The 13,631-nt window shown below is 41.9% G+C and overlaps 1 protein-coding gene across 1 annotated transcript; it reads right to left on the bottom strand.

Moving 5' to 3' along the window:
* Positions 1-4,726: 4,726 nt before the first annotated feature.
* On the bottom strand, positions 4,727-8,273 carry LOC136767811 (E3 ubiquitin-protein ligase TRIM39-like). Its single transcript, XM_066721822.1, has 6 exons — positions 7,761-8,273; positions 7,386-7,481; positions 7,069-7,302; positions 6,841-6,988; positions 6,296-6,322; positions 4,727-5,773 (listed from the first exon to the last, which is right to left on the bottom strand). Exons 1-6 carry the CDS (start codon positions 8,208-8,210, stop codon positions 5,229-5,231), a joined length of 1,500 nt encoding a protein of 499 aa, XP_066577919.1. The 5' UTR covers positions 8,211-8,273; the 3' UTR covers positions 4,727-5,228.
* Between the last annotated feature and the right edge of the window lie 5,358 nt (positions 8,274-13,631).

Raw genomic sequence — 13,631 nt, 5'->3', positions numbered from 1 at the left:
TACCTTATGCAAGGGCAGCATTTCTACATTCTGCTACATCCACTGCCTTGGGTGCAATGGATGTAGACTATCAACACTTTAGGAACCACGACTCATCATAGAAGTGCTTTATACCAAATGATTGTGTAATGTTTCTTTGTAATATTTGCTTTCATTTAAATTTTTATCGTATCAGACACTGAGCTATGGTTGCAAATGACTGGCAAGCGTTCTAGCACTAGCTAGCACTAGCAAGACATATATGTACAGGATATGCAGGATGGATAGCATGAACATCAGCTTTGGGACTCTGTGAGTGGCAGTGGCAGAAGCACATACATTAGATGCACTTACACTACAGTATACTGTAATGTGCAATAACTAACACCATCTACCATGTTACTAACTGAGGACATCTCTGTATCTGTGTGTTTCTCTGTGGTCATGTCTCTGTACCTGTTTTTATGTGTGATAGTCTGAGAGAGTGTGTGGCTCTGTATCTGTGTGTTTTTCTTTCCTGTTATTAGATATTCTTATTGTCATGCTGAAAATGCAATCACTGGAAGAGGATAGCCATGTCATACCTCCTCTCACCACCAGAGGGTACACTCAGACTGGGGTGAAAAGATCAGTGTACTGTGATCGTTTGGACAAACCAAAGGTTGGTTGGTAGTCATCCAAACTTGTTTTTATCAAAACGTACAGGTAGTGGACACATGTAATTTAAGCACCAATGTTAAGTCACTTAATAGGATATTGGGCCACCACCATGATTATTTATCTGATCATATCACATTTCTCCTCTGCTCGATAGTCCATTGCCTGTGCTCCTTGCACCACTGGATAAAAGTGCATTGCCAGGTGTGATAATTTGCCTGTGCACTGCAACCAGACTATGAAATCCCACTATAAGGAGTTCTTGGTGGACTGTTTTTGATTAAACTGTCTGTTCCTGCCCTAAGTTGAAATGTGCAGTCAAATGATCTGCAGTTCCTCAATTGTTTTGCCTTGCACCGCACATTAATGCATGGATATCACGATCCTGGAGTGCACAGTTCCAGACACTGTTGCCCTTTGTTGATGATGTCATTAACTCAGAGTTCCATGCCGACATCACTTTAGACACCCTGCATGAAAAACACCAGCAAGTTTAGTTATCTTGGTCAGTGAAGCTTTTGCCAAATGTGTCCAACAATTACCCCTCTTTAAAAGTCACAAGGTCTCCTCTTGCAGTTAGCCATGTCCACCACTTGTATACATGGCCCTAAGCATGGTGGGATATTATTTTCTTATTACACATTGAGCCACACATGTGTGGAAGCCCTTGCTTTCAATATACTCATTCACCCACTATTTTTTTTTCACATACTACCTGTATGCAATGTGCTCTTCCCAACTCTACCAACTGTGTTCTACCAGAATGTGCTCTTCCCATCATTTATAAGCTCAATTGGAGCCGTGCGTGTGCCCGCCATAATGGAGGAGCACAGGAATCTTTTGTCAATCTGCATGCATCGGGTGGTGTCCTGTCGAAGTAAGTATATTAAATGTGGAGCTTTTTTTTATTTAATACATTGTTAGTATTTAATCTTAAAACCTTTTGTTATTACTTGTGTGTGATTCAGTGGTATGAAGGTGCGCACCCCTTTCATCCCACTCACATTCACTTACAATAATTAAAAGCTCCATCTACACTCACCTAAAGGATTATTAGGAACACCTGTTCAATTTCTCATTAATGCAATTATCTAACCAACCAATCACATGGCAGTTGCTTCAATGCATTTAGGGGTGTGGTCCTGGTCAAGACAATCTCCTGAACTCCAAACTGAATGTCTGAATGGGAAAGAAAGGTGATTTAAGCAATTTTGAGCGTGGCATGGTTGTTGGTGCCAGACGGGCCGGTCTGAGTATTTCACAATCTGCTCAGTTACTGGGATTTTCACGCACAACCATTTCTAGGGTTTACAAAGAATGGTGTGAAAAGGGAAAAACATCCAGTATGCGGCAGTCCTGTGGGCGAAAATGCCTTGTTGATGCTAGAGGTCAGAGGAGAATGGGCCGACTGATTCTAGCTGATAGAAGAGCAACTTTGACTGAAATAAGCACTCGTTACAAACGTGGTATGCAGCAAAGCATTTGTGAAGCCACAACACGTACAACCTTGAGGCGGATGGGCTACAACAGCAGAAGACCCCACCGGGTACCACTCATCTCCACTACAAATAGGAAAAAGAGGCTACAATTTGCACAAGCTCACCAAAATTGGACAGTTGAAGACTGGAAAAATGTTGCCTGGTCTGATGAGTCTTGATTTCTGTTGAGACATTCAGATGGTAGAGTCAGAATTTGGCGTAAACAGAATGAGAACATGGATCCATCATGCCTTGTTACCACTGTGCAGGCTGGTGGTGGTGGTGTAATGGTGTGGGGGATGTTTTCTTGGCACACTTTAGGCCCCTTAGTGCCAATTGGGCATCGTTTAAATGCCACGGCCTACCTGAGCATTGTTTCTGACCATGTCCATCCCTTTACGACCACCATGTACCCATCCTCTGATGGCTACTTCCAGCAGGATAATGCACAATGTCACAAAGGTCGAATCATTTCAAATTGGTTTCTTGAACATGACAATGAGTTCACTGTACTAAACTGGCCCCCACAGTCACCAGATCTCAACCCAATAGAGTATCTTTGGGATGTGGTGGAACGGGAGCTTCGTGCCCTGGATGTGCATCCCACAAATCTCCATCAACTGCAAGATGCTATCCTATCAATATGGGACAACATTTCTAAAGAATGCTTTCAGCACCTTGTTGAATCAAGACCACGTAGAATTAAGGCAGTTCTGAAGGCGAAAGGGGGTCAAACACAGTATTAGTATGGTGTTCCTAATAATCCTTTAGGTGAGTGTATATAACTATAAACACACTATTATTACATACTCTTGAATACATAAATATTTATACAAAGAAAATATAAATATCTACTAATTATACATTTAACTATACACTTTTATTATCAGACGTGGATAAAGTCTGTCTTTTTATTTTTATACGCAGTGGTGCTGCAGTGCAAAAGTGCGTAATGATACACTAATTATCAATCAGTCAGACAGTGACAGAGCTGGGCTGTGTTGTGATTGGCTGATGCAGTAAAGGAAGGCACACCCACACTTATATGGTCAGTTTAAAAGCTTCAACAAACAATTTGTAATATTACTTTTATTCTGTGAAGAAATAAAGTAGAAAAACAAAGCCACACAAATTCAGGACCCAGTCAAGCACACGACACTCATGGACACTCAATCAAAAGATGTCTCTGTAACCAGATGCCATCTGCATTGCTGAGCCCTGCTGACTGTAACTGCACCTCTCCCACTGCAGCCACTTAGGGGCTCCATACTAACAGCACAGCAGTGAGGCCACCTGACAGGACAGCATAGCAGGCCTGACACAACAGGGCCACAGCACAGTTATAACACAATAGTCATGAGCTCATAATACAATAGGTGCCTGTAGTAGAAGTGCAGTAATACGGTCCTGTTCCAATAGGGGGAGCAGTAACAGTGCAGTATAACAGTCATATTACTGTAGGAGGCTTTAGCAAATATTTTATTAGTTTAAAAGTAAGATTTTTATATATATATATATATATATATATATATATATATATATATATATATATATATATATATATATATATTTTTTTTTTTTTAAATAACTGTCCTGAACACAACAATCCACAGATACAGAACTCAGTTCACAGTAGAGCAGATACAATTCTAACCTTTCAATGATGCTTAAACAAGTGGAGGTCATTAAGAGGACCAATCTAGATTGTTTCTAAATATTTCAGTAAACCTGCTGTACTTTTTTGGCATCCCTGGTTTTCTCTAGGGGTGGGGATGCCCACTGGTGCACATGCAAAAAATCAGTCTAGAACATTCTGCACAAGTGCAAAAACAAGGTGATTACTAGGGGATGCACCATATTCCAGGGGTGCAGGATTCGTCATAACACCAGACCCCAGTCTCTTTGTAGATTACCACACAACTGCAGGTTAGACAGCTCTGTGCTGCGCCGCAGAAAACAAACAGTGCCAAGCTCCACTCCCCCTGCTCTGGAAATGCTGTTGTTACCGATTGAGAACAGTGAATGAGATCTCCTAAGCACCTGCTGTTAACTGCTTAAAAAGTCTCTGTGTGGAACGAGTGGATTGTTGCTTCCACTGTTGAGAATGTTCCAGTGTCTCTGCACTCTGGCTGTGCTGTGTGTGTCTGTGTCTCCCTCTCTGTCTGTGTCCAGTGCTGCTGCAGACAGGGAGGCAGGGGGACAGAGCAGCCTGTGTCTGGACAGCCAGGGCTCTTCAGCTACAGAAACCTGGTCATAAAAGCAGCTGTTAGTCTGAGGGTTTGCACAGCCTTCAGTGTGTGCGGCTCTGAACTCCTCGCTGCTCTACACCAGTGTGGGGTTCACAGACAGCAGCGCCTGATCTGTGACTGACAGCCCTCACACCCTGAATGATTCCCTCTGGGGCTGGAGAGCACTGATCTGAATATCATGGTTATTGTGTCATGGGTGACGGTGATCACTAATCCCTTACTAGAACAACTACACCACCCCAGGATAATTATATTGAGTGGGGATTCCCCCACTGACACCCTCTCTCCCCATGCAGGTTCGTCTGGATCTCAGTTCATGCACCACAGACATAAAAGAATAAATGTCAAGGGCCTTTATTATTTTATAAATCAAACAGATTACCCAAAACAAACAGTATGGCACAAAGTCTTCCATGTTGAATACTGTATGGTGTTATGTTTATGCTAAATGCTCACAGCCCCACTTTCTTGGCACTGCATAGTCCTGGCCCCTGCAACTCTCAGCTCCCCTGCTCCTGCAATCCTCATGCTTGTTGGTGCTTCTCACACTGCTCTCCACACAGCAGAAAAGCCAGGCTTTAAATCCAAGGACAGCAAATCAGTCCAAAGTGGGAACTGGTGTTTTAGTTGCTGCGGGTTGGAGGGGAGGATGCCATCTGAAGACAGGTACGCCTCATCAGGTACAAAGGAAACTCATGCAATTATTTAAAGGGAAACACGTGAAGAAACAAGCAACTTAATCAATAAAGAATAATGAAACCAACAGTCAAAACGTAAGGTAAAAAATAAAGTACACACAATATATGGCACCTTGTTACATTTTACTGCGACTGGCTACTGTTCCTGCTGCCCCTCCCCCAGAGAATCAGTCTGTGTGATGGACAGGAGAGATGATCAGTGGGGCTGCGTTTCTACCCCCATCACTGTTACAGGGACAGAAGAATGGATAGAGTTTCTCAGTGAAGGTGTCAGTGAAAGTGTAGATATGAGAACTGGCCTCCACATTGTAAAAGGAGACCTGCCCCCCCTCATAATCCACAAACACCCCCACTTTCTGGGGCTTCAGGCACAGGGGGAGGAGGACAGGGGGGCAAGCAGCAGCCATTAACTCATTCCCATTCCTGAGAGCCACAGTCCAGTGACCTTTTTTAGGACTCACTGTAATCATCCCCTTCCTGATGATTGACTCTCTGATGACTCCTAAATCCCACTTAGTCTTCTCCCCCACCTCTACCTCCCAGTAGTGTCTCCCTGAATTGAACCCCCCCTTTCCCAGGACACTGACAATATAATTGAATCTCTGTGGATTGTCAGGAAGAGCCCTTCGTTTGTCTCCATGTCTGACTTGTTTCCCATCCTCAGACAGGATGAGATAAGGATGAGCTGTATTGGGGTCCAGAGTCACATCCACTGTGGAGCAGAGAGGAGAGAAACATGAAGAAAATAGTCACTGCAATTGTGAAGAAAAGAGGAGAGCAAAGAGTTTACACACTCTCTTATTTACATTTCATATTATTTGAACTGCTGTCACACTGCTGTCCTAACAGAAGTCTGTGTTGTATGGAGTTCCTCTCCAGGTGTGGACACTGGGCTCACAGGAAGCTGTGCTGCTGGACTGAGTGAATATTGCTGATGGTGCTGCTGTGGACTGGGCTCAGGTCAGCAGGGATTCCTCAGAGCCACTGACCCCCATGGAAAACAGTTTGAATAGCTGCTAGGGCTTCATTCAGGAATACTGGAGCTCTAGTTCAGACTCAAACTGAGAGACTGTGTTTGTGGAGCTCATTCAGTCCCTGTCAGTGAATATTACTGATCACACTGAGTGAGGGATTTATACCATCAGCACTGCCTAGCACTCTCTCTCTCGCTCTCCCTCCCTCCATCCATCCATCCATGAGTGAGAGCAGGAGAAGAACAACACAAATCACACACCTGCACACTGCTGGATCCTCTTCAGCTCTGGGAAGATAAACACTCTGGTCAAACAACTTTTGAAAACATATTTTTTGCAATTTGTATGAACTAAACATTGAAAACTGCAAAGTTGACATGCTTTTGCAAAATGTACATTCCTCACATAACTTAGTTATGGACAATACATTATGAGAAGACATAATTACTAAGCGAGAGAAGAGCAGCTTCCATCCATTGTCACTGATTGTTTCATCCAGTACAGGGTCATAGTGAGCTGGAGCCTAACCTCAGGCAACTCTAATACACACCCCACTCACATGATTATACAGAGTAGCCAGTCAACCTAAACAGCCTGTCTCTGGGCTGTGAGAGGAAACTAAAGCCCCTGGAGAAACCAACCAACACAGAGAGAAAAGGCCCACTCAACATAGCACTTACCCCTGCACCATCTTGCAACTTCAATTAAGAGTAAAACAGAGGGGATCCCAACACCCAAACACATATTTATTGTCTAAATAGTTTCAAGAAAACAGATGTCATCCTACGGTAAGAATTATACTCACTGATCTCAGGTAGCTTCTCCAGTTCCTCCCCGAGTCTCTCCTCCAGCTGAGACACTGCTCTCCTAACAGCCTCCAGACAGAAGCCAGAGGTCACAGTGACGTCAGACCAGTCCTTGGTGTGTGGAGGAGGGGGCAGGGCTGGGAGACTCTACAGGAGAGAGGAGACCCTCATGATCATGGAGGGGTCAATAAATGTCACTGTGAATAAAGTGATGTCACCGTGCTGACCTGTAGGAAGTGGATGTGGTCCTCAGTGTGTGAGAGCTGCTCCAGCTCAGAGCGTTTCCTCTCCAGCTCAGTGATTTCCTTCTCCAGCTCTTCAATGAGCCCTTCAGCCCGCCTCTCTGCCGCTCTCTGCTTTTCCTCAATCAGCTCCAGCAGCTCGGCCTGGCTTCTCTCAATGGAGCGCACCAGAGCCCTGAAGACCTGCTCACTGTCCTTAGCCTCTCTCTGGGCACCAAGCTGAGGGGACCAGAGGAACATAAATTACTGAAATTCAATCAAATTAGCTATGATTTCACTGGCAGACTCCTGACAGGACTCACTCTGCTGAGCTCCACCACCTGTCTGATGTCCTCCACCTTCTTCAGTCTGTCCTGGATCATCTCTTGAACTTCTGCCTCAGTCTCCCCAAGCTGAGTCTGTGAAAAGACAGGGGGGGACAGCACTCCAGTCACTGCTGATGGCTCACTGACACTGGGCTGCAGACTCTCCCACCGACACTCAGCACAGAGCCTTCAAGAACAGGGTCCTGCACTTTTACAAGGTTGCATGACTTTAATTGCTAATGTCTCAACTTCTATAGTTGTTACAGTTACAGTAACAGTTGTGCTCAGTGTTTTTGCATTTTATTTTATTTCTGGTATTTGTAGAATGTAGAAATATAAATGAATGCAGGAAAAGGATGTACAGAAACCTACCTTTTTGTTTCTACATTCTTCCTCTAAAGTGACAGTGCTGTGAGTCTTGTGGTCTGTCTCAGTGCAGAACTGACAAACACAGATCTGGTCTTCTCTACAGAACAGCTCCAGGATTCTCTGGTGCTTCTTGCACAGCCTGTCTTCAATGTCTCTCACAGGCTCAATCAGCTTGTGTGTCTTGAGTGTTTTGACTCTCTCATGGGGCTCCAGGTGAGTCTGACAGTAAGAGGCCAGACACACCAGGCAGGATTTCACAGCTTTGAGCTTCCTCTCAGTGCAGATATCACAGGGCACTTCTCCAGGCTGAGCAGAGCGCTCCTCAGGAGGACTGAGCCTCACCTTGTTCAGCTGCTCAGCCATCCCAGCAATGCAGGAGTTGGCATGGATATCTGGCCTCCTACAGAAAGTCCCAGTACTCTCCAATACATGCCATGCAGAAGTTGTGCACATAGGGAGTGGAGACTGGGCTGGTGAATATATACAGACATATACAGTGAGGGAAAAAAGTATTTGATCCCCTGCTGATTTTGTACGTTTGCTCACTGACAAAGAAATGATCAGTCTATAATTTTAATGGTAGGTGTATTTTAACAATGAGAGACAGAATAACAACAAAAAAATCCAGAAAAATGCATTTCAAAAAAGTTATAAATTGATATAAAATGTTAATGAGGGAAATGAGTATTTGATCCCCTATCAATCAGCAAGATTTCTGGCTCCCAGGTCTGAGGGAGCTGAGATTAGGAGCACTCTCTTAAAGGGAGTGCTCCTAATCTCAGCTTGTTACCTGTATAAAAGACACCTGTCCACAGAAGCAATCAATCAATCAGATTCCAAACTCTCCACCATGGCCAAGACCAAAGAGCTGTCCAAGGATGTCAGGGACAAGATTGTAGACCTACACAAGGCTGGAATGGGCTACAAGACCATTGCCAAGCGGCTTGGTGAGAAGGTGACAACAGTTGGTGCGATTATTCGCAAATGGAAGAAACACAAAATAACTGTCAGTCTCCCTCGGACTGGGGCTCCATGCAAGATCTCACCTCGTGGAGTTTCAATGATCATGAGAACGGTGAGGAATCAGCCCAGAATTACACGGGAGGATCTTGTTAATGATCTCAAGGCAGCTGGGACCATAGTCACCAAGAAAACAATTGGTAACACACTATGCCGTGAAGGACTGAAATCCTGCAGCGCCCGCAAGGCCCCCTGCTCAAGAAAGCACATGTACAGGCCCGTCTGAAGTTTGCCAATTAACATCTGAATGATTCAGAGGAGAACTCGGTGAAAGTGTTGTGGTAAGATGAGACCAAAATCGAGCTCTTTGGCATCAACTCAACTTGCCGTGTTTGGAGGAGGAGGAATGACCCCAAGAACACCATCCCCACCGTCAAACATGGAGGTGGAAACATTATGCTTTGGGGGTGTTTTTCTGTTAAGGGGAGAGGACAACTGCACCACGGGGTGCATGTACTGTCAAATCTTGGGTGAGAACCTCCTTCCCTCAGCCAGGGCATTGAAAATGGGTCGTGGATGGGTATTCCAGCATGACAATGACCCAAAACACACAGCCAAGGCAACAAAGGAGTGGCTCAAGAAGAAGCACATCAGCCTCGAAACCTTAATGACTTGGAGAGGATCTGCAAAGAGGAGTGGGACAAAATCCCTCCTGAGATGTGTGCAAACCTGGTGGCCAACTACAAGAAACGTCTGACCTCTGTGATTGCCAACAAGAGTTTTGCCACCAAGTACTAAGTCGAAGGGGTCAAATACTTATTTCCCTCATTAACATGCAAATCAATGTATAACTTTTTTGAAATGCATTTTTCTGGATTTTTTTGTTGTTATTCTGTCTCTCATTGTTAAAATACACCTACCATTAAAATTATAGACTGATCATTTCTTTGTCAGTGGGCAAACGTACAAAATCAGCAGGGGATCAAATACTTTTTTCCCTCACTGTATATATATACACATTAGTTATTCAGATGTTCATTCAGATAGATAATAGGTTATAGAATGGTCAGGATGTGTGGAACATAACAAGAATTAAGTTAGTGTGAAACTTTTCCCTAGTTAGATGTATTACAGGTGAACATTTTATGACAATTAAATAGAAAGTAACAATGTTATTGAATACGGCATCAGCAATCAATTTATTACATTTTTCATCAATTTATTAAAAACATGTAAAGCCACATTTTAATAGTACATAGCACTTTTTAAAGCAAGGTATAATGCAAAACAGAAAACAGGAAATTAAAGGTCTTCCTGTAATGTTCAGCTTCTACACATTATAAATCTAATTTAGCAATCCACAAATAAATAATAAACATTGCATTAAACAATGTTCCATTTTCCTAGTATACAAATATTTTGAATATGTAACTGATTAATGAGTAAATATGCAAGTTAGCCATAGTTAAGGTGATAAATACACTCACCTAAAGGATTATTAGGAACACCATACTAATACTGTGTTTGACCCCCTTTCGCCTTCAGAACTGCCTTAATTCTACATGGCATTGATTCAACAAGGTGCTGAAAGCATTCTTTAGAAATGTTGGCCCATATTGATAGGATAGCATCTTGCAGTTGATGGAGATTTGTGGGATGCACATCCAGGGCACAAAGCTCCCATTCCACCACATCCCAAAGATACTCTATTGGGTTTAGATCTGGTGACTGTGGGGGCCAGTTTAGTACAGTGAACTCATTGTCATGTTCAAGAAACCAATTTGAAATGATTCGACCTTTGTGACATGGTGCATTATCCTGCTGGAAGTAGCCATCAGAGGATGGGTACATGGTGGTCATAAAGGGCTGGACATGGTCAGAAACAATGCTCAGGTAGGCCGTGTGCCAAGAAAACATCCCCCACACCATTACACCACCACCACCAGCCTGCACAGTGGTAACAAGGCATGATGGATTTACGCCATGATGTTTACGCCAAATTCTGACTCTACCATCTGAATGTCTCAACAGAAATCGAGACTCATCAGACCAGGCAACATTTTTCCAGTTTTCAACTGTCCAATTTTGGTGAGCTTGTGCAAATTGTAGCCTCTTTTTCCTATTTGTAGTGGAGATGAGTGGTACCCCGTGGGGTCTTCTGCTGTTGTAGCCCATCCGCCTCAAGGTTGTACGTGTTGTGGCTTCACAAATGCTTTTCTGCATACCTCGGTTGTAACGAGTGGTTATTTCAGTCAAAGTTGCTCTTCTATCAGCTTGAATCAGTCGGCCCATTCTCCTCTGACCTCTAGCATCAACAAGGCATTTTCGCCCACAGGACTGCCGCATACTGGATGTTTTTCCCTTTTCACACCATTCTTTGTAAACCCTAGAAATGGTTGTACGTGAAAATCCCAGTAACTGAGCAGATTGTGAAATACTCAGACCGGCCCGTCTGGCACCAACAACCATGCCACGCTCAAAATTGCTTAAATCACCTTTCTTTCCCATTCAGACATTCAGTTTGGAGTTCAGGAGATTGTCTTGACCAGGACCACACCCCTAAATGCATTGAAGCAACTGCCATGTGATTGGTTGATTAGATAATTGCATTAATGAGAAATTGAACATGTGTTCCTAATAATCCTTTAGGTGAGTGTATAAACCTAGATTTTTAACCAGAATGCAGAAACCCCCATTGACTTTTTATTGATATATAACTGCCTATAGCATAATCAGTATACAATGGTATAATTGCATATTCTTAACTATGTATTTAATCAATTTTCTATCAATTCTATTTAAGAATATGATCTTGAAAGCCCCCTAAAAATTGAATAAATAAATAATAAAGCCATGCAATTAATTATTCATAAAGAAAACTTATCTAAAATATGATTTAGCCATCTTTGGAAAATTCTATGAAAATCATTGATGTTACAACTTCCAAGCAATTTACAGGAAATACCAAGGGATAGTATTTCAAAAATGATTAGTTTGTCTACATTAGAAAGCTTATTTAGCAGGAGGAAGTGGAATTTCAGTTGGTGTGTCAGGCTTATCATCAATTTTTAAATCACGGCAGAACAATACTGTCTCTTGACCAATGCCCAGTTTGTATTGCCACACATACACCTTTTCATTGGGCTTTAATTCAATAGTCAGTTGTTCTTCAACTTCTGTTACTTCACTCCAGCTTTCCTGCTCAGTGCTGACATGTTTACCTCCATATTCTGCAGAAAAGGAAAACTGAAGCTTTGCAATTATTGCTATGAGCTCTCCAGATTCAACTGAGGATGACAAGGCTATCTTCCAGTTGTGCTCTATCTCTGACATCTTCTCTTTGTTGTACCCAACCTTCTTGTTGATCTTCTTCTGCCATGTTATGAGAACATTGCTATCATTTTATATAATTTTAATATTTTCCCATATTCCAAATGCTGGACCTTTAGTTACTGACAATCCTCCAGGCAAAAAGTTGGTCACATCAGGATGGATGGAGTAGGTAGCAACACACTCATCTTTGTTGAAGTTGGTACCTTTGTAGTATTCAACTCCCCACTCAGAGGTGGGCTTGAGAAAATAGTAATGGTCAGGCAATCCCCAGTAATTGAGACCATTTCTGCAATTTGGATGAAGGCTATACTCCACAGACTTCTGGTCATGAGTCATGTCTGAAGTGCGTCGATATGTGCCTTTCTCTTGGAAGATTATATAGAAATTTTCAAAGGCTGACAGATAGTGGTGACCGCCTTGGCAGTTGGGATGAAGACTGTATACTACAGCATCATCATCAGTCACCAGGTTTGTGACTCTACGATAGGAATTGCCTTTAACTATATAAAAGTAGCCATCCTCACTGGCAAGATTAATGGTCACCATTTTGGCAGGAAGGGTGCAGACTGCAAATGGCAAGCTCATAACCTTTATTGAAATTACTTGACTGCATGTAGCAGCCAAGATCAGAGCGGATTATATAATAATAGTTGTTCATTCCACAGAAATCAGTACCTTTTGCTTTCTTCTTTGGAATTATGCCTTGCATCTGTAAAACAGGAAAAAAAATACAAACTCACTGTACAAACATAATGGGGGTAGTGTTGTTCTGTGGTGCACTATGCTTTGATTGTTTTCTTTTGAGTGCCTTCATTTCCAAAAATATGTTATGTAAACACGATTTTAATTAGCAAAATGCATGCAAGTTATTACTAATATTATTTATTGATAGACAAATGATCAATTGCATTATTTCAAGCCTTGGGCAGTCCTAAGAGGTACCACTGCCCTAAAAGTACATTGTGTATGTTTCCTGCAAAAACCATTACATTGTTACATATATTGTTATTGTAGTTAAATAAATGTCACCGGTAACACTTTATTTTAAGTGCCCATTATAAACAATCTATTAATTATGTTATTAATTACACAAATGTTATATGATTATTATTATAAATTATAAATATATTATTAGACATTTTTATTTCAACTTTTTTCTATAACATGTTATATTTAATAACATACTTAATAAAAGGTATTATAACATGACATTTTCACGCTGACATCTATGACAATCTATTATCATAATCTGCCATGCCATTTATTTGCTGCTGTTAAATAGCATTATAAGATGTTTAATTACATATACTATAAGAAGACTGCATTATATGTTATAGCTCTAGCTATAAGGTAAGCTTATAAGTGCCATTTATAAATCAGTTTTACTGATGTATCTCTGAATTGTGATATGTTTTGGCTCTTAGTCTATTATATGATATAGTATATCATTGTGTTCTGTTTGTATGTTTCTCATTACATTGCCAGGTATTCTGAAGCATTGCTCAATTCTCCTCTTTTGTAGCCATCTAATTAATTTTAAGGTCATGTTGGTGGTTACTTTATTTTCAGTATTTTTTAGAG

This window comes from Amia ocellicauda, chromosome 14 (assembly GCF_036373705.1).
Source record: "Amia ocellicauda isolate fAmiCal2 chromosome 14, fAmiCal2.hap1, whole genome shotgun sequence".
Taxonomy (NCBI): domain Eukaryota; kingdom Metazoa; phylum Chordata; class Actinopteri; order Amiiformes; family Amiidae; genus Amia; species Amia ocellicauda.
The sequence above is the reverse complement of the archived record's forward strand: the minus strand, read 5'-3'. Positions and strand labels throughout refer to the sequence as shown.